This window comes from Apus apus, chromosome 14 (assembly GCF_020740795.1).
Source record: "Apus apus isolate bApuApu2 chromosome 14, bApuApu2.pri.cur, whole genome shotgun sequence".
NCBI lineage: Eukaryota > Metazoa > Chordata > Aves > Apodiformes > Apodidae > Apus > Apus apus.
This window is the reverse complement of record NC_067295.1, coordinates 9,677,081-9,702,465: the sequence shown is the minus strand read 5'-3', so window position 1 is coordinate 9,702,465 and position 25,385 is coordinate 9,677,081. Positions and strand designations below refer to the sequence as shown.

General features: G+C 39.6%; 2 protein-coding genes across 4 annotated transcripts in view; one reads left to right on the top strand and one right to left on the bottom strand.

Annotated features, from left to right (window-relative positions):
• Positions 1–97: 97 nt before the first annotated feature.
• NTAN1 (N-terminal asparagine amidase) lies at positions 98–7,020 on the top strand. 2 transcript variants are annotated; one of them, XM_051632655.1, is made up of 10 exons: positions 98–267; positions 1,391–1,493; positions 1,583–1,648; positions 2,258–2,366; positions 3,367–3,440; positions 4,719–4,772; positions 5,512–5,565; positions 5,839–5,936; positions 6,418–6,531; positions 6,829–7,020. In XM_051632655.1, the coding sequence occupies exons 1-10, from the start codon at positions 187–189 to the stop codon at positions 6,853–6,855; spliced, it is 780 nt and encodes a 259-aa protein (XP_051488615.1). In that variant the 5' UTR covers positions 98–186; the 3' UTR covers positions 6,856–7,020. The 2 variants fall into 2 exon arrangements, with proteins under 2 accessions (XP_051488615.1, XP_051488614.1); XM_051632654.1 differs by having other exon boundaries at positions 99–267; positions 6,716–7,020.
• A 250-nt stretch (positions 7,021–7,270) lies between these two features.
• The window catches only part of PDXDC1 (pyridoxal dependent decarboxylase domain containing 1), a 29,498-nt gene continuing 11,383 nt past the window's right edge, over positions 7,271–25,385 (bottom strand). For both annotated transcript variants that reach the window (XM_051632650.1, XM_051632651.1), the window contains exons 6-23: positions 24,895–25,084; positions 22,875–22,943; positions 22,286–22,364; positions 21,399–21,483; positions 20,474–20,522; positions 20,265–20,366; positions 19,951–20,076; positions 19,077–19,127; positions 17,894–17,957; positions 16,531–16,619; positions 16,278–16,383; positions 14,995–15,166; positions 14,236–14,354; positions 13,303–13,424; positions 11,224–11,316; positions 11,033–11,129; positions 9,930–10,034; positions 7,271–9,131 (exon numbers count right to left, since the gene is read on the bottom strand). In XM_051632650.1, the coding sequence (XP_051488610.1) occupies positions 8,869–9,131; positions 9,930–10,034; positions 11,033–11,129; positions 11,224–11,316; positions 13,303–13,424; positions 14,236–14,354; positions 14,995–15,166; positions 16,278–16,383; positions 16,531–16,619; positions 17,894–17,957; positions 19,077–19,127; positions 19,951–20,076; positions 20,265–20,366; positions 20,474–20,522; positions 21,399–21,483; positions 22,286–22,364; positions 22,875–22,943; positions 24,895–25,084 (1,981 nt within the window). In that variant the 3' untranslated portion in view covers positions 7,271–8,868. The remainder of the gene's footprint in view (positions 9,132–9,929; positions 10,035–11,032; positions 11,130–11,223; positions 11,317–13,302; positions 13,425–14,235; positions 14,355–14,994; positions 15,167–16,277; positions 16,384–16,530; positions 16,620–17,893; positions 17,958–19,076; positions 19,128–19,950; positions 20,077–20,264; positions 20,367–20,473; positions 20,523–21,398; positions 21,484–22,285; positions 22,365–22,874; positions 22,944–24,894; positions 25,085–25,385) is intronic.

The following is a 25,385-nucleotide window of genomic DNA, read 5'->3' as shown; positions in this document are numbered from 1 at the left end:
AAATCCTTAGGCCGTTCCACGACCGGGTGTCCTGTCAGGGCCTCTGACCGCGCATCAGGCCCCGCCCGGCCCGGGCCCGCCCGGCAGCCCCGGCTCCCCCCGCCGCGCTTTCCCAGCGCCCCGCGCGGCGCCGCCGGGCCCGGCCCCGGGAGGCAGCGCGGAGCCGCGGGCCCGGGCGCTGCCGAGATGCCGCTGCTGATTAACGGTGAGCGGGTTGACCTGACGCGGCCCACGGGGGACATGATCCGCGCCTACCCGCACCTCGAGGTGAGGAGGCGGCGGCGCGAACGGCCCCGGCGGTGGGGCCCGCCCTGCCCGGCGGCGCCGTGCGGAGGAACAGCGGGGCCCGGGAGGAAACCTGCGTTCTCGGGCGGGCGGGGCGGGGGGCAGAGCGGGGCGGCCCGGGCTGGGCCCGTGCTGGGCTGAGGCGGCGCCCGCTGAGGTAGCCCGGGGCGGCTCCAGGCGAGGGAGCGCGGCTGTGGAGCGCCGACTTCTTCCTCCGTGACAACGAAGAGACGGGCTGACTGAAAATGAGTAAAATCAATGTCCCCGGGGGGGTATAACGGTAAATGCCGTGAGGCGAAGAGCGACTGGTCTGTGTGTGCCCTGCGTGGGCTGGTGGATCCATCGGCCTGGCCGAGCTGTCCCTTTATGTGCGAAGCGACAAAAACTGGTGATAAAAGATGGTAACTTTTAGGAAGGTACTGACCTCAGTTTCAGTGTGTAAGTGTTGTAATCCGAGCAGCAGATGGTGAGCCTGGAGCTGCAGAACTGAGCTGGTTCAGGACCTGTTTCTTATCAGAAAATTCGCCTTTGTAGAAACTGATTTTTTGCAGAAAACCGGTGCAAATTTGATAAAACTGTGACGTATTTTTTGAGCCCCATGATGGAAATTCACTGCCTAGTCAGCAGGTCTGTGACAGAGCACTGCAGTAGTCACAACACAGGATGGGTTTTCCATGCACTAAGCAAGCTGCTAAATAGGGATATTTTTCTAAGTACTAAATAAATGTGCTCAATTGTAGCAGAATGAAGCTGGAAATTTTACGTTTCTAAATTTTTGTATCCTTATTAAACTGCCAAGATCAGCTCTGGTATTGTCTAATGTAATCTTTGCAAAGTTCTATTGATTTTCGTTGTACCTACATATTACCATCTTTATAGATAGCGGGAAAATGGGATTTGTGTGTTTATAGAACAATGAGGTTTAACAACTAGATCACTGGCACGAAAGGGAAAAATTCTCAAAATTAAGCATATTCTGTAATAAAAAATAAGTATGTTTCTCCCTGACCTGGCTCCCTTTGCTTTTCAGAGATAATGTTTCTGTCAAGTAATGGATTCACCTGAGAATTCTGCCACTGTGGTCTCTGTTATCATTTATCTTTAGGAAAGGGCAAAACAACTAAGAAGTCAGCCTGCTCAGGTTGTGGAACCCAAAGGTCTTCTGTATGTCCAGCAGAGGGAGTTTGCGGTGACTACCCCTAAAGATGGTAGGCAGGAACATAAACATTTTTTCTTCTGTAGAAGCAATGATTATTAAGAGCAGAGTTCTTACAGTGTTTCTCTCATTTTAAAATAGGTTCTGTTTCCATTCTTGGGTCAGATGATGCAACTACCTGCCACATAGTTGTGCTCCGACACACAGGTATCTTCAGAGGATGTTCACAACAAAATCTGTATCCCAGATTAGTTAGTATTGGTTTATGCTGCATTAATCAAATAAGTTGCAGTTGCATTTATTTAAACTTGAATCTCAAAAGCCACATGATGTATTAACTGACTTGCTCAAAGAGTTGGCATATTTAGTGTCAGAGGTTCTGTGGTCTGGCTGCTCAGTGAGCAGATCCCAAAGTCGATTGTTCCCATGGCTGGTGGCAGCTGCAGACCTCGGCTGTGTTCAGCAGTTTGGGCCTGCAGGGTTTGGTAATGACAGAGGTACAATTTGTGGAAGGATCCTAACTATGTGCCTGGATTTATGACATTGGAGATTGTCCTGGTTGTCTGGTGCTGGTTAGGAGGGCACTTGAATCCTCTGCATGAGTTCATGTGGTTTGGTAATGGGGCACACCAAGAGGTTATTGCCTCATTCGGTTAGTTCATACATTCTGCTGGAGGCTGCTGCCCTGAGGGGAAGTGAGAAGGTGGTAGGTGTAGCCCTTATGCTCCTGTAGTAATGTAAACTGTTACTGATTTCAGTTATGGTAGCACAGCAGCCTCTCATAATGTCATAACTGTCTTCTCCTGTCTTCCTCAGGCAGTGGAGCTACCTGCTTGACTCACTGTGACGGATCAGACACAGAAGCAGAGGTGTCCCTCATCATGAGTTCAGTAAAATCTTTTTCTAACACCACAGGATGTGGCAGGTCAGCTCTGCTCTTGCTGCTTGTGTAATTTTTTTTTTTTTTCCCCACAAAGTTCATTGCAGCTTGTAAGGTGGGGAGTTTTTATGTCACTGTTATGGGGGTCAGGCAAGGTAATTGGGCATGAAATCTCTCCTGATCAGGAACCACATGTAAAGTGAATCCTTGATGATTTTGAGGGTATTTTTAGTAGTGGTTTAAAGCATGGTTCTGTTCTGAATAGTCTCTTTAAAGATGCCACTGTGAGGTTTTGTGTTTACAGTTTCCCAGTTAACTTTTGTTTCAGATGTGTGAAATTTCCTGATAACTGTGTTTGGATTTATGTTCTGTTTTTTCTCCAAAACTGTTGGTCTTGTAAATGCCTTTTGGGATCTGAGAATCCATCTGTGATTTTTCTAAGTCCCACAATAAAAAAAAAAAATATTAAAAAGGTGGGGGCAGGGACAGTGGGGGGTGAAAAGCTCTGAAACAGAATTACAGAATTCAGCAAACAAGGTTCTTCTGGATGTGAGGTTTTTGCCCCTGTAGTTTGATAAAAACAAAACCTCAATGAACTTAGAAGATATGGTCTCCTAGAAGCTCATGATTTGCCAGGGCTTGTCTTTACATAGACTCTTCTCAAAGAACCTTGCTGTGTGTCCAGGGTGGTTGTGAGGTCACAGGAGCAAAAATCTTCATGTTTTGGAACTGAATGGTCATTACCCAGATCAGTCCAATCCAGAGGTTCTGACCATCAGAGATGCTACTGGCTTAGACAGAATTGCATGCACTAATGCCTCTTAAAAGTTCAGTTTGTCCTGTTTCCTTAGTGATCCCTGAAGTGTTCAGATGGAATTACCATAACTTGCGATATGCAAATCAACTTGGTGCATGTGGCTGTAAAAAGTGAGGCTTCTCTAATGATTGCTTTGCAGTCTGGGCTGGGTTGTTTTTTTTTTTGTAAAGTTGTTGACTTTGGGATGTCTTTTTAACTGCTGTTTTCCTGTTATTCCATCTCTGTTAGGCTGGAAGTGCACCTAGTTGGAGGTTTCAATGATGATAGGCAGTTATCACAAAAACTTACTAATCAGCTTCTTAGTAAGTTCACGTTTTTTCCACTCTCATGTCCAAAAAAAAATAGTTCTGACTGAACTTAAGTTTGTTTGTAATCTGAGCCTGTTGTCATTCAATGGGAAGAAACCTGATTCATTTTGAAGGGTGTTTTCTCTGCCTGAGAACTTGGTGCACAAAGGGGTTGGACCTGTGAGGCTCACATAGGCCAGTGCATGGGATGGAGGGTCTAAACTTGTAATTTATTCCTGGCTGATGTTCCAGTGGAGAATTGGAGTGCAGTTCAGCTGGGCTCGACTCCTGGCTCTGCTGCTGACATGCTATGTGATCCTGCTCAAGTGTTGCCACTGTGTAGATCTATAGATGTGGGTGACCTCATTAGTTACTATTCATTTTGTATCTTAATGTCATGAGGTAAACTTTAATTACTGTTTGGAATTTTTTGTCTGTTTATAAAATCTGTAGTCCAGAGAAGTGACTGCAGTGTTTTACAAACACATTTGAAAAGTAAAGTACCTTCTGAGCCTCTCTAAGTGCTCTGGCTTGTCCTAAGCACTTGTGGGGGTGGAGAGGCCTGGGCCCGGCAGGAACTGGGAAGGGGCAGGGACAGGGCACATGTCCAGAGGGGAGGGAGGTGGCCCAGGGGATAAATGAAAACAGAACCAGCAAAGGCTGCAGCCCTGTGTCCATTGCCTGATAATTCCTGTTAGCTGTGCTGTGTGTGGTAGGAGAGCTCTGTACTGAATGAAGGATTTGAGTTAATTTGGTTTCTGCAACCTTCTGATTTTCACACACAGCAAGTTACAATTTGAAACAAAAGCACTGTATTGTGGTTACAATTTTGAAAAAGAAGGGTTTTTTCTGGTGTTGGGATGGTGAAAAGCATAAATAAAATACAGCTAAAGACAGAGTGGGGTTGCTCACTATATATCGTTAGGAGAATATATTTAAATATGTTAAATATATGATGAACTAAAGCAGAGCTGATGTGATTCCAGAGCTAAATCAGTGTTGGTAAAAGGAGTAAGCGGCACAACACTTTTTTAGCATGTTTTTGCTACTACAAATGACCGTGCTCTGTGAATTACCACGACATTAGTAGCTGTGGCTTTAATTTCTGTAAGTTAGTTTAAAGCAGATTTGCCAAATGCTCTCTGCTCTGTTGCCTTACCTAGGAAGAGTACAGTAGGTATCTCTGCCCAGCTGTGCTGCAGTGTGCAGCACTGGTAATGCCCCTCGTCTGTGTACAGCACCTGCTTTGCCACCAGTCAGTCTTACACATTCCTGCTGTCCTTGTTGCTGTAGGAGCATTCGACCTCCAGCCAGATGATGTTCATCTAGTGACTTTCTGTGTAACAGGTAAGAAATAATTTCCATGGGTTTTGAAGTATCTTTAGCCACTGAAATAAGTCTTTTCACACGTTTTTTTTTTTCCTGTCCTGTAAAAAAGAACAGCATGAGTCCTCCATAACAGCTTGTAATTTTTAGTTTTGTTGTGGGCTGTGTGTGTGGTGATGTCAAATAGACAATGCAGTGAGGATTCCCTGCTCACCAAGGGCCGCTGAAAGGCACCTGATGATAGAGGAACCACCTGTGATCCTTATCAGGCTATTTCACCACCTTTGTCCTGTGGAAAGACTATGTACCTATGGGTATCTTAAGACGCAGCTGATCTTTGACCTGCCTCTCTGCAGGTTTGAATGAATTCCTAAACTAATTCAGTTAGTGCATCATGTGTGGTGTCAGATAAAGGAAGAAGTGATTTCCTCTTCCTTGTATCACTGTCAGGTCATATACTTCCACCAGCTTTGCCTTTCAGTGCTGTTAGTGACTTAGACCTTTGAAACTTGGCATCGTAGGAATTTCACTTTGTGGGTTTGTTTCCCCTGCAGAAGGTGGAATAACAGTTGGCTGGAGCCAGCCATACTGTTGAGAGACAGAGCTCCACTCCAGGCCCCAAGTGTGTCATCACTGGCTTCCTTGGTTTTTCTGTCTTTATGCAACATCAGATCTGAACTTCTCTGATAAGACACAACCAAATGAATGCTGTTGAGAAAAAAATCCAAAACCCTGCAAGTTTTACTTTTTTCCTTTACAGAACTAAATGACAGAGAAGAAAAAGATACCCACTTTCCTATCATTTATGGAATAGGTGAGTTAAATTAGATATATTTTTTTTTTTGTAACTGGAGTTTAAGTATCTCAAAATGCTCTGCTGGAATACTGAAATGCTGCCAAAGCAACATCAAAATAGGTGCATAAATATGGTGTTACAGGTGAAGGGCTCTATGGTACTGACAGATGCCAGAATAGTGTTTGATGGGTTCTGATGTTCCTGCAACATGGTCATGTAGGGGACATCGTCATTTTAAACAAGTATTTTTCAAGAATTATTTATTTCTGTATTTAAACTCTTTCCTATCAGCTGTGAATGTTAAAACAGCAGAGATTTTCCCTGCAACCTTCCCAGAAAAAGGGCCAGATGAGGATTTGCGTTCAGCCCATATTTTAACAGGAGCAACAGTGAGTAAAAATAACAGGGGAAGGAGGAGTGTTTTGCTGGAAGGGGAGACCAGATAAGGGCAAATACGTGTTTTTGAGGAAAAATCACTTTGGGAGTGTCCTGTCAGTAACAAATCAACTGAAAAAGATGGCAGAGTGGAGGCAGAGCACAGCAGTGTGGATCAAACCACTTCTGAGCTGTCAGCTCCTGAGGGTGCCTTGTCAGGGGTGTGCAGCTCTCACAGGCTGCTGTGACTGGTCCTGCAGCTTTTGGCAGGATGATTCTGTAAAGAGAGTTAGGTCACAGGCATAATCCCAGCAGTGTCTTTTAGTTCTGGGATTGTTACAGTTGTCAGAATAATTGGTTAATCTTTATGCACTAGAAATGAAGTGGGGCTGAGCTGGCAGGCAGTGTGTCTGAGACAGGCTGCAGCTTAAGGCCTCACAGCTGAGGTGACTGCTGTCTCTGAAGCACTGTTCAAGGCTCCCTGTGTTCTTACAGCTGACCAACATCTACGATGCAAAGATGGAACAACTACACATTGGGCCTTTTTTCTGGAGGCCTTTCCCACATGTGGATTTCTGGTTGGAACAAGATGATCAACAAATTTTACAGGTACCTGAAACTGACCTTTTTTTTTTTACCTTCTAGCTGAGTAGAGAGAGGTGTATGGTCTGTCAGAACATTTCCCAGTGTACTGCTTGAGGGGGGTGAGGGGGTGGGAGATAATCTTACTAAAAGACAGAATAATTGAGAACTTGGAATGTCAAGCAGCTATTGCTACCATCTTGTTTTTCAGAATCTTTCCACATCACCCCTGGCTGAACCACCCCACTTTGTTTCCCACATTAGATCTACATTAACATTTTTAAAAGAACATCCCTTTCCATCTCGCTCCCTGTTTCCTGACAGGAAACCTCGCATCTACAAAAAAAATGAAGAAGGGTTGTGGGAACAGGTTTGTTCTGACAAGACCTAACCTGGAACCAAACACCTCAACTGCTTTGGGGAGGTGTAGCCTTGCGAGGAGAGCAATTTGTTGCAAAAAGCTGGCCACAAATACTGTTGTTCCTGTGCTTTTCAAAATAAAATATTTTGACAGAAGTAACTTGCTTTTTCTGCATTACTTACATAGGAATCACTGCTACTTAGAAGAATTTGGCTTTTTTTTATGTTCTGTTGCTCCATTACAGTAATTTGATCGGCACAGGTGAAGAGCAGTTGCAGTGCTGAGAGACTGAGAAGGGAAATCATTACATTGGTATTTTAGAAAATTGTTTTCCACAGACAGTGAAAGAAAGCTGCACAAACTTAAAGCTTACTGCAGTGTAGGAAAGCATCCTTCAGCAATTCATTCAGGAGAAACAACTCGAAGACTCTTTAATGAGACATTCAGATAGTAGCCAAAGAATGAAGCTCAATCCAACAAAACTACTGGTTTAACATTCCCAAATATAAAAACATTAAAAATTAATCCTTGTAGTGATAATTTTACCCCCAAATAATTAGTCTTATTAACATACTTCATTGCACCAAAGAAACCAATGAGGAAGACCAGTCAACTTAATTGGTTTAGCACTTCAGAAAATTGCACTCAGATTTATATAAATTATCCCAGCATCAAAATTAACCATGTTCCTGGCATCAAAGCTGAAAGTCATATCAGGTGACACTACAATTCAAAACCCCCAAATTTTTTAGATTATCAAAGTAAGTTCTGCTGCCACTACAGCCATTATGGAGTTAATTTATGCCTTTTAGGGGGAGAAGAATAACCCAAACAAAAACCAGAAAAACAAACTACAATACTTGCATCCAATTCTGTTGGGATGGGATGGTTTTCCCCAAAATCAGATACCTTGGGGAAAGCAAGTTTTTCTAAAGATCGCCTTTCCACAAGAAGCTCTGAAAATTTGCAGCAAAGTGATTAAGATAACTAGGGAAGGTAGTAGGGAGGGGAGATGTCTACAGCTTAACTTTTGATTTATCCAAAGCTTTGCATGTGCATTAAGTAGTTCTAGACACTATGAAGTTGTGCTGTAGTGTAAATAACAGATACAATTTCTTTAAGGCTGTACAACTCCTACCATAGGTAAGTTACTGTTATTCAAAAAGTAAGTGTTGAAACCATCACAAATGTATCAGTTTTTCAAGCTCTTCTACAACTATCTGTAAAAGTACACAACAGAAGGAACTCGTTACACTACATAAATGTGTTAAATAGTATTTGGTTTGTAAACAGCGTGCAAAGGAAAATAGTGTGTTGGTGATTCTTACCAGTGGCAGAAGCAAGAATTCATTCAGGCATGCAGAGGCACTATTTCTTTCTAAAAGGCTTAAAACTCATTCACTCAGTCCCTGCTGTCCCAAGGGCCTCAGTTGAAGGGGTCAGGTCACGACACCAGGAGAGAAATGGTTGATGGCAAAGGGCAACAGTGCCCTGTGTGCAGAGGCCTCCATCCCTCCTGCTCACCCCACCACAGCTCTGTGTGTTCTTTGGAGGGTGAAAAGCAGCAAAACACAGTGTAACTGCAACAGATGTTTTGCAGGAGAGGCTAAATTGAATTTTAAATATTAAAAGATGATCAATTGGCAGTTCATTATTTTTAAGTGTATTAACATAAAAAAAACCGATTATGTTTGGATTCCTGCAGGAAGGATAACTGCCAGTTGTTTTTACAAATGTTTATGAGCAGTTACTAAATTTCACTAGTACTTTGGTGACTTTGACATGTAGAGGATTAAAGCAACTGTAACAAGTGTAGGGTAAAATAAGTCTCTGTCCCATGGAGGGGAATTTATATTTGTGCAAAATCCCAGTTAATAAGTTACAGTAGTAACTAGTGTGTGGCACTGTTCACATTTAAATGCATCATTAACAGCCTGCCTCCCAGGGCATGGGCTTCCCAGGGCACGGGCTTCCTCTGCAAAGTCTGAAATTCAGTCTGGATTTTATCTTTGACTTTCTTGTTGCTCTGCCTTCATGCAGTCACTTGGTGGTTTGTCACTTGGAATGTCCTCAGTGTCTGTCTTTGTTCCCTGGGCCACCTCCTTCTGCTCCTCTGTTTTTTCTGTCTCCAAAGGTCTTTGCTGTTGGCCAGGGGATAGAGTTGAGGGCCTCTGATCCATCTTCTCCAGGTCATCACAGTGGCTGACTGAACTGGTCTCACTGAATGTGTCAGAATTTCTTAGAGACCTTTTAAAAATTTTCTGACCTGTGAAGGTTTAGAAGCAACCAGTGAAGACAGCAAATGCAAGATGTGCTGTGCACAGGTTAAGTTTCAAGGAAAGTATCTGAACTTTACAACTGCAAAGAAATAGATTTTGTTTGGGTGCCAACTTACACCCTAAGCACAGACACAGTTACAGATTAGCATGCAATGCAGTAGTGACTGCTGTTTTATCCTGTGTAAACAGAGACTGTTAACAATTCAACTGAAAAACAAGCTGTCCACATGCACAGGGAAGTAATTCTAGGGTAAAAACTTGCACTGAGAATCACAGGCTGGGAGCCAACCAGCTGACAAGGTGAGTTAAAACTATGGTTTTTCTGCCAGTCACATCAACATTAATTGCTAATATACACAAACAACACACAGAAAATGCCATTGATTTAAGAGACCTTCACCTTAAAATTACTTTGTCCACAAAATATTAGGTAGCAACAGAAAAGCAGTTGCTCAACTGCATGATTACACATTTATGCATTTATTTCAGATAAGACTTTTGGCTTGTTTACCTGGTCATTTTTAAAAGCCAATAACCTTGGAGTATTCCAACTTCATATGCAGTTGCTAGTTAATGGGATAACAACTTGCTGTAATCCCAGGAAGAATTACTAGGGAGAAAAACAGATGGGGCTGGTGTTCCCTGTCATGTTTAAATTAAGGCTTTTAAGGTGCTAGAAGATAAGCTCTAGTTCCAGACATAATGAAAGATGGAAAATCATGTGGGTCTTCCTATATAACACAACTCAGATGTTTTAGAAATAAAACTGAGATGTAGAAACTTACCAGGAAATCTTTGCTTTGCAAGGCTAGAAGTAGGAGTTGGTGGTGGGGTAGTGCCTGTTCCTTGGGCTTTTGATACATATGTAGATTCTGTGGATTCTAGAGAGCCTGCAGGGTGAAAAAAAACAAACCCAAGTTGAATATAGCACAAACTAGACAAGTTTTCTGTTAATCTGTAGTTACAAGGTATGTAAAAATCCTGTTTTTAGTGCACACTTCTGAAAGTGCATGTTCTGTTTGAGTTGAAACTGCTATGTAATAACAACCCATTTCTGAGTACCTGGGGACACAAGTGCTGAAGTTTACCAAGATAAATAAGGTTCCCTCTCACTTCACGCTGCTGCTACAAAGACTGCCAACATTTTTACAGTGAAAATTTATCATTTCAGAAAGCACTACATTAGTACATCAGTCTTCATGATGTAAGTGCTATAGACAATTCTTTTCACACCATCAGACAGGAATTAGAAATACACGAGTGAAGTGTAGTATTTTACATTTTTAGATTCCATTCATTACTGTCACCAACACAGCCACATGCATGCTAGTTGTCAGCTGGTTTTACCCTGCCCTTGTCAGACCTATCTTTAGCATGCTGACTGGCACTTCATCAGTGTGGCAATAGCCAGCTGATTCTTAGTCCAGGATTTCAGAGACAAGTTTCAGCAGCACCAAGGAATGTCTGAGTGCCACTTGGCCAGCACACTGAGATGTGCACACACCTGGGGCAGCCATGTTCTAAGACCTGTGTTACCCTCCAGCTTGTTTATAAACACAGCATAAATGCCAAACTTTTGCAGCATATAGAGCTGAAGTCACCAAAATTAGTCCTCTGTTAATAGATGCTGGTGCCCAATACAGCTTTTTTTGAACGTGACTGACACAGTTTGTCACCATTCAACATGCAAGAACAAAACAAGCTGTACGAGCAAGGTTAGAAGATGTCTCATTGGGTGTTACAGAAATAGTGGTGAGCTTGTTCTTTCACAGCCTGTGGGTGGATTATGTCACTCAGGATCAAATCAGCACAAGAAAGTGTTGCGGTTCAAGTATAAAATTGGAAACAGTTCTAACAGCATAACGTGGCTGCAGATGCAGAGTCCTACCTGCTGTTAAATTAAATGTTCTTCCCTTTGGCGAGGCTTGGAATGGAGAAAACCAGTTCAGCACAGAGCCCACTACAGGAATCTGTCGTAGCAGTCCCTGCAAAGCAAGTCAAACACTGCCTGGTGAGCAAACCCCCCTGTTGTCACAAGTTATTTTATGTCACCTTGGTAACTGCTGGTCACAGCCTTACCTCTTCCAGAAGTCGTTCTTCATTGGCTTTCTGAAGCTGAAGTTGTGCTTCCTGTATCCCTTTTCTGACAACCTCAGTCATGTTTTCCAACAGCTAATAAACAAATTATATTATTATTATACATTATTTAGACTTGAAATTGTCTTTTAGTTCAGGTTTTGAGGATGTAAACATGGTAGTCAGATATTAATTTAAGACAACATTTGACAATCACTATTTCATTATGACTGTAAATTAAAGAATGTACAGGCTGACTGCAGGGTCTTTAGAAGATGCACCCAGAGGACAGAGTGTCATTTTTAAACAAGAATTGTACATATTTTTCTTTTACTTACAGATGATCCTGTGACCTAAATTCTTGAAAGATCTGCTTAGCACAAAAGTGTTCATCAGATGCTGAATCTGGGGAGAATTTTTAGGTTTATAGAGTAGATTTTGGTGCCTATAAATGCCCAGGACTTAAACCAGCCTCACTGTAAGTCTAGCCAGGTATGTGTCTCTAGCTACAGCTTCAACTTTTGTTTTTCAAATTTAATGTATGACTGTCAGTCTGATCCCTGTGGCATCCTATGCCAGCAGCAGTGAAGTTTCACACTGCAAAGGACAAGCACCCTGTACAGACAATATATTAACACACTCCAGAGATCAAAAAGCAAAGTCACAATTTTGTCATGTGCAATCCCTAAATTTATCTGGATTTCAATGTTGCACAAGGCCTAGATGACAGGCACTTCTTCCTACTTGCTAAAAATCTGGGTTGCTGTCACTTCATAAAAACAAAGGAAGAAGGAAGTTGCTCCTTTTTCCTGGGGGAGAGGCAAGGCAGGAACTATCACCAAGCTAAATAAGTGCTGACTACACAAGGTAGTGCAGCAGGACTGCATTTAGAGTACAAGGAAGAACCACTGTGTCTTCTGGTCCAGTCAAGCTGTTTGTCTTAAATGTTGATTCTGCCTTTTAGTGTACTTGTCTAGATGTCCTAAGGGCTTGCTGATACCAAAGTAGGGTTTGTTTTTTTTCCTAAAACCTTCCCTCTTGCATCATTTAAAAAAGTGATGTTTGGTGCAAGAGTGATTCTTCTCACAGATTGGTTCTGCATCTCAGTTTGGGATTAAATGGATTCAGTTCTTTTCAGTGCTTCAGACTGATTGTAGCTGGTTCCAAGAACTGCAGCTTTCTGAATCCCCACCACTCTTTGTTCCTTCATAGAAGCTTTAGGATCAGAGTGGCCCATATCCCAATATTCAATTCCTAATCTCTGAACTACAACAGTTAAAAAACTGAAGTGCTCTGCAGGCAAGCCATCCTCCATCTCAGCACAGCATATAGGAAGTCAAGAGTGGGCAGATAATCACCAGAAAACACTGCTAGAAAAAGCTGCATTGCCAAAAAAAAATATTCCCATGGGCAGAAACAGGCTAAGGTTTTCTCAAGTTCTGTTTATTTTTTATGTGAGGAAATAAAATGCCCAACACTGCAGGAATGGAAGGACAGACATTAATTTGTGATAAATGTAATTTATAAATTCTACTTTAGAGAACATCTGGAGAATTCTAATCAGGTAAATCTTCTACAAAAAGGAGTTGCATCATCAGCTTTATTACTTCAATAGGTTATAATTTCTCTTTTTAAGCCACCAATTTAATTTTTTTTCACACTTCTTAAGACACAGTCTTATCTTAAAGCTGCATATAAGCAATCTGAATCCCACTGCATGCAGCAGTGATGAGAAACACCAGCTCAGAATCAGCCCCTACCTTCCCCCTGTTTTTTGGGAGTTTTTTGACAGCTTAAATTTTAGTGATAAAATGAGCCTATTTCAGTACTACTGAAGTTTTTAATTGGAACTACTGAACACAGGATCACTAAGAGAAATCAGGACATCCTCAGAATACTGGAACTCTGTCACAGAAGTTCTCCTTATGTGGACACAAATTATTACTTCTACAGTAATTTACAACAGTTTGTTGTGGGCAAGTACAGTTCTTACTTTCACAAAGAACAAAACCATGTCCTGAAGCCAATATGGAAGGAAATTAAAAAAGGGGCTGAAATGCTTGGAGATTTTTTAATACATACTCTTGAATTTTCTTCAATTTCTCTGCCTGTTGCTGCAATGGTTTCAACTAACTCTGACACATCCAGGTCCTCAGTTACCATGCCAATATACACACAGTTCTTCTGCCCTCCAAATTCTGGACCTGTGAGCACAGGGAGAATCAAGTCTTTGTGATGTACAAAAATGCATTTTCACAACAGGTGTAATACTCATGAACCTGGAAATCCTAACACACACACACTTCAGTAATGAAGGACAATACCTGTATAGGTATAAATTTTGCAGACCAAAATATTCAGCCCTTTGGGTTTTCAAGAGGAGAATAGAAAACGACTTCTAAACAAGAAAAAACAGCCAAGGAGTTGTATAATAAATATCAGTTGTTGAATATGCTTCACACTCGTTACTTTCTGCCATTTCCAGATTTCTTGGATCCACAATTCTAGGGCACTTAATTTCTGAAAGCTGACTAGAAAAAGGTCAGAGTTCTGAGTAAACAAGTTAATATTATTTCTGCTACAATGTGGCACTATGTAAATGTGAAAGTGCTGCTAATTATTATGAAAGTCATCTGAAGCTTTTAAAAGGGGTTTTGAATCAGATCTGCTTTTCACTAGACACAGCACTACCCAGAGGGGCTCAAATGACAGAGGAGCTCTGCAGCTTTTTAGCTTGCTGATGAGGAAACCCCTTCTTGGTTTAGTTGCTGCCAGGTCAGTTTTCACACATATTTCTGAGAACAGTGCACCTTGCTCACCCTGCTGAACATTTACCACATGAAGTAGGGGTGAGGAGAAAACGAAGTTACAGAAGTTCTTTCTACAACAACCCTACACGCAGCAATGGAATTCTGCATTATAATGACCCATGTACAAGTGACCTACTGAACAGTATCACAGAGCCAGTAAAACCACTATTCACTGTCGCAGAAGTTTTTTAAATAGTGCAGTTACCCAAAGAAAAAGTGAGATCTGACTCCAGTTCATTTAATTTTTTCAGAAGTTCTGTATTGATTTTTTCTAGTTCTTTTTCTTGTTTGTCATCATCCTTCCCATCACAGTGATAGTTGTACCTTCAAACCAAGCCAGAAGATAGAAATTTTACTTTACAGTACATACAAACATACATAGACGTTTATCATGTTTCTACAGATCTCTGTATTTTATGAACCAAACCCCTCAAAATGTTACAGTGTAGATTAACAAATTTATTGGCATTAGTCGTTAGAGGTTTTAGGGTGGCGAAGGCTGCTGCTGCAAGCTTAACAAAACAGATTTCCAGGGAATACGTTGGTTATACCTCAGGTGTTTTGGCCATACAGAATCCTTCCCAGCAGACAGTATTAGAGGATCAGAACAGACACTCAAAGGATTTTATTCAGTATATTAGTGAATATCATTATAGATAAAAATTTAATGTATAGAGTAGGATGCACTTGCATATTACATGTCCATCTAACAGATTCACATGGTGCCTGCCATGTTAGAACTGTTGTCCTAATTTTGCTGGAATAGCACTTGAGCTTTTCTTATAAAAATCTCAAAATGAGCAAAATTAAAAAGACATTTTTTCAAAATATACTTTAAAGTTTCAACTTTGTGCAAAGCCAGATCACAAACAATACATACTAATCACCACTAGAGAGATCACATACTCCTTTCTGTTAATGCACAGTCTATCCAAATCCATAAAGAAAACACTGAAAAATTTACCTTACAACACCTAATCCAGGCCAGCTGAGATCTTCAACGTACAACAGGCCTACTGTTCTTCTCACTTCTTGCTCAAATTCCTCTCTCAGTTGCAGTGTACTTGTCAATACTGGTATCTTCATTTTTAAGCAGTCTACTAACTGATCAACATCTTGTATTTCAGTTCCTAAAACTAAAGAGCTGATGTGTTAGTGTGTGATAAAAGTGAACAGACACATGCATAGATGTCTGAATGAAATAAGTAATCTGTAAAGAAGTCACTCTAAGTGAATAATAAATATAATTTAGAGATAATATTGAAATATCTTGATCTACCATAATAGTGTTTTTTCTGCAGTTATCTAGCCATTGATACATCAAAATGGAGCGAGCTAAAGATACCATAAAATTAAGCTATTAAAAAGGATATTCTGATGTTTCAACTAATAAGGACAATACCCTTTTTCATTACATCAGTAGCTAGCATCAGAAAAATCTCCTCTTTTCATAGCTAAATAGATAATAAATTAGCTTCCATGCTGGATAAAAAAAAGGAAGTTAAAAAATATAATCATGACATCATCAAGTAATTTTATTCTATAATCTTATTTTCTGTGTACACCAGGATCCTCTCAACTGAGTGTCAGGTGTTCTGATGGCCTAAGCTATTGATCCCACACAAGCTAAAAGGGGATACCCTGCATCACCCTGAGCCCCAAGTTGCTCTGTGAATCTGCTGGGTATAAACAAAGTATGGATATGGTGCTGGCTTAAACGTGAAATGTAAGACACTTTGCAAAACACGTATTTTAACTTTTTTCCCCTGCTACATCATTAATTATAGAAAATACGAAAGGTTTAGTAAATAATTATTCCAGTTCAGTAGCTGTATTTCAAACACAAGCACCATGTCAGTTTTGAAACACCTGTGTAGAAAGGTCAAACATCTTCTTGTATTAAGTGGCTGAGAGAAGGTAAGGATATATTTCTTTTATAACTGTCAGACACAAAGAGCTTCTCCCCTTGCTTCTCCTAATGAATAAGTAACTGAAGTCTTTCTCTGCAGAGGTAGTGAGGCAATGTCACACACAAAGCTTAAGTACCCCTAACACACCCACTGCCAAGGCACAACGGAACGATAAAGCTAAGATAGTTTTGGTTTGTTTTATTTAGAAACAAAACCCTCACCACAGGAGAATATACTGAAGAGTTTCTTGAGTATATCTGCTTTCACACCAGGAGATGCCTCCACAATTCTAAAGCAATTCTAGTTTTTACAAGTGGCTGAATTAAGTGAACATTACCTGCAGAAGTCATTAGTGGGCTAAAACGCACACACGTGCCTTCATCTTCCAGTTCTACCACATCAACTCCACTGGCAGGAACCAGCTGAGCCAGCTGCTCTCCCAGCTGAGGGGAGAAGGCACAGTTACAGGAAAGCACAGAGCACACCCCTTGCACTTGCTGACTCAGGCTAGACTCTTCCCATAGTTAAGGGGCACCCCTGGAAGCATCCCCCTGTCACTTCTTTCTTCCTGAAAAGGCATCCATTCTTACCCACTGATTGAGAGTGTCATAAACGTCTCTTTCGTTGCTCGTTAAAGGGTGCTGAATAGTTGAGGCCTGTGCAGCATGTGAGGTTTGATCTGAATCCAAAGATACAAGAATCACAGAAGTGGATTTTTATTTACTTAAACAAAAGGCAACCTAAAATTTAGATAAAAGACAGTTACATTTTCTAGGTAATGCTACACACCTACAGGATGTACTGGACCTCCAACAGACTTAAAGACTTTTTTAAAGGTATGTTGAATATGACAAATACTACAAATAAAACAGCTGAATATACTACTTTTAAAAACAACTAATAAAATACTTCTCTCAATTTTGAGATTCAGATGCCCCAAATGTAAATAAACCCAACATATTCACAAAACAAAATCCCACCATAGCAGGCTGAAATATTTTATTTGATGCATTCAGCTACTCCTTTTTAAATTGAGTTTTAATTATAATTTTCTGTTTTAAATCACACAAAAATTATATTAAGGATTTGAAGGTCCATTATATACATGAAACATGCAAAAACAGCCAAACACTTTACGTCCTTATCATTCAGGTGGATGACTTCTCCCTAGTGCAGCTTTTCAAATAAATCCATCAACATACAAAGCAATCCATCAAGTCACTGGAGCAGGGTGGATATGTTTACTTTGTAAGTGCAACTAATCAGATTAGAACAAAAAACAACACTCACCCATGCCCAACACAAAAATCCACAGACAATTAAACACTCATAACTGTTTTCTAGCAGCCTTCTGCCTCATGCCAGCTGGGCATTTCTCCACTCTTAGAGTGTGCACATATAAACAGCACAACACTGAGAGGACAATGCAGGTCCAACTAAGGGTGCTCTGCTCAGAGCCACATGTGGTGTGGCTACTGTACACCCACAGCAGCATTCACAGAGCTGATTGTTCCTTCTGAATTCTGCTACTTCTGAAGCTATTGCGACAGCAGTGCCACCAGCGAAACAGGGCTCCTGCCACCAGCCACTGGAAGTTTAAAAGGAACAAAGCCCCAGAAAACCAAGATCCTCCCTCATCAGTTACACTCGAGCACAGCTCTTAGAGACTTCCAACATCTGCTCTCAATATCAAAATCAAATGCAAATCTCTCCTCACTCAAGCAGTCAGAAAGTTACTTGTTACGAACATGTATAGCCCTGCAGTCTATAAAAAAAGAAGCTATCACATGTATAGACTCTACCACTAGATTTTGACCAGCCTTCACAACCCTTTTAAAAGCATGGTACAATAGAGAAGTGCACTACGTTAACATTTATCTCATCACATCATTTTACAAACTAGTAGTTTAAAAATCTATAGAGATGGGTTTTGTTTATAAACAAACCACATACCTCTATTTGAATATTCCCGGAAGAACTTGAAAACCACCACTGGTGAACTCAGTTCATCTTCAACCTTAAAAAAAAAATAAATTGATTTATTTTCACATAGTTTTTAAAGATTTAACAGTGTATATAATGCCTCAGACTGCTGAGCAAAGCAGATAATTTTATTTTCAGTGTTAGAAGTTAACTCTTCTGTAAACACAGGAAAATAAATCATTATTCAGCTAAAGCAGAACTGTATTGATTTAAGGTATCCATAATTAAGATGTGGGTACTATAAAGCAAGGAACCTAAGCATGTTCATTAGCTAATATACTGCACTAAATAGTTTATTTAGCTTTAAGTATTTTCAGACATTAACCAAAAAAAAAAAAATCTCTTGGAAATCGCCCCAGAATTATTGGAGTGTATCAAGAAAGCTCCAGCAGGAATAACAAGATTAGAACTGATCCTGCTTTGGGGTTAGGAGAAATGGATCGGGCAACTTCTGAAGGCAATCTGAGGTTCCTTGTCACTATCTGAAAAATGCAAGATTTATTTCAGTAGAAGGGAGAAGTGCTACAGTAACTTGAACTCCCAAGGCCACTTAGAGAATGCTCTTAGAGAAGCAATTTTTATTAAAATGGTTATTGTCACTCAGAATGATCCATGATCCTATTCTCCAGAAAACTTAGCTTTCAATATATTGTCAATTAAAACTGGGGGGGTATGTGTGTGTGGAGTCAAACCACTAAACCCTATTCAATAGAAGGTCTCACAGAAACAGAATTTGGAATGCATAGATTAGACGTAATTTTAAAACTATTTAAAACCTCACAGTGTCACCTCAACTGCAGGGTAAGATGCGGCCAGAATGTATTAGAGAGGCTTATGGAAACTGGTTTATAAATGTATTGCTGAACAAATCCATGTTCTAAATAGAATTAAATCAACCTGTGGAAACAATTTCTGGATGCTGTTCTGTCAGCTCCACTGAGCAGAAGTATACAGCAATGGGACAAATACAATCTAGAGGTCACACACAATCAAGCTACACAATTCCACTGAACACCAGAACTTAGAAAGATACCAAGCATCTTCAAAACAATGTCTATGACTGAGGTTATATTTTTAAATTTTAAAAATATTATTTATCATTGAACAAGCAAAGACTAAGCTATACAACCAAATTATGAAATGGACACTGTACCGAAGTTTTAATGAAATCCAGGTTTTTCAAGTTTTCCAGCAACCTTTGACTCTAAAAGACCACAGCAGAAGGGGAAAAAAAAAAAAGAGACAAACACAGTTTGAGAAGTTGAGAATTAGTCTGAAAAACATTAAATAGTCACTACCATAATTTATATTTCTGAACAAATCCCTAAGACCCAGAGATTCATCCAGTTCTTACTTGTAAATGTAAAATGTGATTTTCATTACAATGGAGTCATGGTGTATTTGTTGACAAAGTTCCAGAGATATTCCAACTTGCTTGACTAACTAAAGCACAGCATGTAGCAGAAGAGTTAATTTTCTCAAAGCTACCATAGCAACTGGTTATGATGGCTTTCTAAATTATTTTCATTAGAAAATACACTCTTGCATTGTGGTTTATGACTATTAATAGACTGTGATAAAAGCGAAGATCAATTTTAGATGCCACAAAATCTTAGTGACTAATAATACCCTGTCACTCTTTTAGGTCTTCCATGTCAGTTGGATTCATTTACAAAAACTAATAAAATATACAATCTAATAGTAAAAGCATATCCCTCCCCCTAAGACTTTACTCCGCTTTCCTAATTTGTTCGTTACACAACATGAACCAACATGCCAAACTCTCAACAAGAGCAGTATTTGTAGTTGATTGTCACAATAATCAAAATGATGTGTTAACAAGTATTACCAAAAAATTCTTAAGTATAATAGTGTTCTGTGGTAGCCACATGGATATCACTTGTACTGTCGTTGCTATCTGACCTGAAACTGTTTCATTAGAGGCTGAAGATGCTTAAGAACAGTCTCCAGCCCATACTCAAAGCAGCCAAATACCCATAACCCATGTGCCTACAAGCTGTTCTTACTAGTTGTGAGGCATGTTTTATCCTCTCCACAATCCCATCATGGCCCAGGTACTGCAAGGAGAGCCACAGGGGCAGGGCACGGAGCTTCTCTACAGGCTGACTCGATGTCAGCCCAGCTGCCAAGGACTAAAGAGGAAAACAAACAACAAACAAACCATTAACCTTTCCAATTATAACATTCTTGCCTACTTCTGGAATGTGTCACAGCTTAAATAGGGGAGCTTTTGCAAATTATAATTTAGATGCTTACGAACAACAAGATCAAAATTAAAGTCTCAAGATTTTAAGAATAATGACTGAGAAGTTAAACATACCAAAGATGGATCCTCATGTCTGTAAAGTGTCACTGCAGGCACAGCTGGGAGACCCAGCCAGGAACCCAGAGTAAGAGTCATGCTGTCACATTTTGTAGCAGCCTGAAGTTTATGATAATAAGCAGAATATAAGCTATATATATTTTTACTAGATCGTGACCTTAAAATCTAGAGGATACTATTAAGTTTCTAGATGTAGTAAAACATACCAGTACAGAAGAGGAGACATATCCCAAAGCCAAAGTTGCCAAATTCACACTAGAAAAATAAAGTGGTTTTAGCACATTTAAAATATATATTAAGAGACAGCATTTTAATCTTCAGTTTAAATATTTCATGTTCATGTGTAAATGGATGCAATTTTTGTTCATATATTTTTCATTAAGAAGCAACAGATGTTGCTACTTAGTATTCCAAGACTGAAAACCCAAAAGTAAAAATGCATTTCAATCTAAAAATGTTTCAGTCCAACCTTAGGGGAAATCACCTCCTGAAGTCCTGCCCACAATTCAGGATCAATATGGCATAAAAACATAAATAGCATGCAGACATAACACTATACAGTGAACAATCAGAAGAAACAGACTCTACTCCAGGCCAAAAAAAAAAAAATATCTTAAGAGTACTGGAGTTTTCATTATCATTGTCTAAATTATTGAGTTTCTTTTCCTCTTGGTTTAGTCCTCCTCCCAGTTTTGCTGCACACTGCATTTGCAGCAGTCTTCTTGACAACCTTGATTAAAGTGTCATCTCTTCCCCGCTCATTTCTTTCTCCTTTCTCATTCTTAATAGACACTGTATAATGTCTCCTCTGACTTGTCCTGTGAGGTCTTTTTATTCATATTCCAGGCTATTCAAAGCAAGGGCAGATAAGATTACCATCTGAGTAAAAGTAACCACTAACCTATGCTGAAATAACCACTCCAATTCATTATTCCTGTATATGTAAAACAATCTGTATCTCATAAAGTGACAAAAATATAACCATATAAAATGCTTCATATGACACAAAAAAAAAAAAAAGAGATGGTTCTATGGACCTCAGCTAGCTGCTTAGCTGTAAAATTATGTGCTGTCCAGTAGTCAGACTCTACATTAATATAGTTACAGAGAAATAAATTTCAAGTTTCATACCCTTCTACATGGAGCCACATATTGTACTGCTCACAGAGTTCCTTCAGTCGGCCAAGTTTATCTGTGTGCCCAGCACCTGGTGTCCCTTTGTTGAAAAAGAAAAAAGGCAATGACAAGGGATGAGAATGCAAACTGGGACACTACATGAAAGGACCTCTTGTATTATTGTCAGAAAAGTCACACAAGAGCAGGAAAGAGGATGTTTAAAAAGAGCCCACTGCAAAATATTCATATCTAGTTCATTTTGACTAATGAGCAATTGGAATTCCTGACAAAAAATTACAGATACTGTTTTGCTTGTCAATTTATGTTAAAGATACTTAGAAAAATAGATGTCCTATCCATTAAAAGATTCAGCAGCCTCAGATAAGAAATGCAGACATTTTTAATATTTTCAAAGTATGACCTCGATTAAAGGAAACTAAACCAAGATTAACATCTCACATATTTTTCCAAGTCCAAAGCAAGTAAGAGTCACTTCCTTCATTTGTACTTAAACCAAATTTTGTTCATGAGCACTTCTGTTTAATTAACTAGAAAAAAAAATACATTTTAAATCTAAAGTTGATGGCACATCTATCAAAAAATTCCAAAGTGTAAATGTGAAACTGACTTTCACCAAGAAATTTGCATTCACTAAAGTAAGTTCTAGTCATATGAATACATTACGTGCCATAAGCAGAACTGTAGCAGGAAAATCCAGCTTTAAAACAGTTAAATAAAACCTCCTGTAGAGAAGTAATCGTTGTGTGGCCATTAAGATATTTCCTTATACTTCTTGACATGCAAGCACTAAGCTGTTTAAGAAAATGTATTTTCATTCTGGATTCTATATATATTAATGAAATAGCATGTTTTTGTTGTTATTGTTTGTTCATAGCACCTACCAGCATTGGCCACAAGCAACAAAGGCAGTTTTCCAGACTCAAGATCATCTTTAATCACTCTGTCCAACAAAGCAACATCCTGTTAACAATAAGAAAAAGATACATATTTATAAATGTTTCCCAAACAATACAGAATTGTTTATGCTGAGCTGGAAAAACACATTAAAAGTGAAAATGGACAAGATTCTGAAGTTCCTAATGTCTTTGTGGCTTGCAGTTTCCTCTTCCTTAAACTAAAATAACACAAAGGTCAGATAAAGCGTTTGTGAAAAATAAACCACAAATACATCATGTAGTTTGTAAACACATCTCCAACTATACGTATTCAAGAAATGTTGGACAAAAAAAAAAAAATCACCACAGTACATGCCATTAAAATATCTTGCAAATGACAAAATCAAGATACAAGCTGCTTGTTTGTTAGAAGACTTCAATCTCTAATTTGTACCACTGTAACACAAAAGACCTGAAGGATGAAAAAGGAAGCACATAACAAGCTTTTCCTAACCACATATTTGACATTCATTGAATGAGGCTTTAAAAAAAAAAAAAAAATGCAGAAAAGAGCTCTTAAGGAAGACAAACTCACCATTTGATGTTGAGATCCAAACATAGTGTTACAAGGCACCCGACACATGCAAGAGAGGGGTAACCCAAGCTGCAAGGAAAATGGAGTTTCAACTGAGACATCCTCATTTCAAGTTCACAGAATTATACACAGTGGCACAAGAAATAATAGCATGACAATACAAAGCTAGGTATTAAATTATATAGTTTCCTTCTACAACTTACAATCAAATTAATAGCAAAGAATGCCCAGGAGAAACTGGAAAACACAACAGTCAGCTTTTGGTTAGCAAGTCAGCTGCCTTCTGTGTTTCTGATGAGATACCTGTGCTCTGTACAGCGGCCTAAACTCAGTTTTTCTTGGCCATCCTTCAACTCATACATACTCCAAGCAAATCCGTGCTTTGTGCATGGGCCACGTGCCATTGGAGGGTCAGAGACTTCTCTGCTGGGGAGTGAGCAATCTGCCTACTTTCATCATACAGCTCAGCTATTCATGCTGTTAAGTCTGAAATTCTTCCCTTGATATGGTGCCAAATTCCAGATAACTTCTGCATCGTTAACATGAGAGGGAGCTGGGAAATCAAGGTCTCTTACATTTTGATCTTTAACTTGAAAGATCACTAGACAAGTGAAATCTAGTTGATGACACTCATTACTGAACAGAAGGTTCAGCAAATTAAAAGAACTACAGAATAATTTGGTTTTATCCTTTCGTTTAACAAAAATTGAATTAAACATCTGACTACTCAGTTTCAATTGTCTGCTTTACAGTATACACTACTCAAAATGTAAGATAAAATGCTGTCTCTTTTAAGTTCAGTGACCACCTAATGTGGAGAGGTTAGGTTACCTTATAAACAAAAGGCACCACTGCAGTACCTACTTCTGTACTCAGACAAAAAAGGCTCCCAAAATACTGATTCTTAGCAGTATTTCTTGTATCAAAAACTTTGGGTCTATAACTACATGCAACACTTAGCTTACCAAGGACACCAACACGTTCCAATGAACTTTTACTACCTACTTCCCACGTAATTTTGGCCAACACAAGTTCCATTTATGATACCATTTCCATTTCTCTGCAGTCTACATTTTTAATCTGCTAGTAGTACCTATGCCTGCCTTCTCAGGGACTTTCTGTTCCTGCCACTACACTGCTGCGGCAAAACACAGACTATAAAGGCAACCTGAAAGTATCTTTTCCAGACAAATTGTTTTAATTTAAACATGTGATCCCCTTCAGCTACTGAGGTTACCCCCAGTACAGACTTGTCTTCCTTTGCCCCTGTTTTGTAATTATATTGAAAGTTACAATTAACAGAGCAATACCAACACACAGTATAACATTTTTGTATTACTACCACACTTTGGCTAGCATCAAAGTATGTTTTCACCTCAGACTCCCTTCTCTCAACCCCTGTTTTGTTGCTGTTTAGTCACATTTATATTGTTTCTATCATGAGGAAGAATACATTTTCAAATTTTACCAGAGTTATGCTTTTCGTAAAATAAACTTTTTTGAAGCCAAAGCTCAATCCTCATTCTTCAAAATGTCCCTTTTTACACTGTCTCAACAGGAAGACACATCATTCTAATTTTTAGAGACATATATAATTTTTATAAGCTACAAAAATCTACTATGTCCATAAAAAGGCAAAGAAGAGATGAGGATGAAGGGAGTCTGCTCATAAACAGTGATCAAACTATTGTGTAGAAGGAACAGAAGAGCTGCAGAGAGAGCCTGCTCAGCTTGCTTGGGGATACATGCATTCACTCAGCATAGTGGGATTAGGAGAAATCTGGAGGAAGCTTCAGTGGTAACAGTGGAAGTTCCAGGCAGACACATGGACCTAAAGGAAAACTTTCACTGGCCCCAACCAATTTCCAAGACTGCTGCCAGCAGCGTACCAGACTAGAGTGCAAGTACCAGTCTCTCACAGGAAAAGCCAAAATGTATTTCTAAGATTCAAATTTCAAGTAGGCATCATGAAGGCAGGTAGGTTCTACTTGCAGCTAAAACCCCAAGTGATTCACTTTACCTGATTGCAGAGAGCTCGGCCCAAGCCTGTTCTAGCCGCCGAACTAATGTATATGACAGGCTGCTTAGAATATAGGACATTAAATCCTTCCACTGTATAATCTTCATAGCGTGTGTGAATAACAAGTCGACAGATTTTTAGGAGACCTTCACGATCATCTTCATGATAATATGCTGATCCATTTTCATACCTGCAAGAAAAGTCAAGTAAATGTGACCAACAAAACCAATAGCCAGTTTAGTGACTAAACTGACTAGCAAAGGAGCTCACAAGAGAACAAAGAAGATAAATTGAAAATCCTTTTATTTTCCCAGGATAACATAGATAGAAGGAAATTTTCATGAGACAGGCTGAGATTAACAATGAGAGAAGCCTAGTATGTATTTTCATTTAGACTCTGAGATGGATGGATGGAAGGAAGGAAGGAAGGAAGGAAGGAAGGAAGGAAGGAAGGAAGGAAGGAAGGAAGGAAGGAAGGAAGGAAGGAAGGA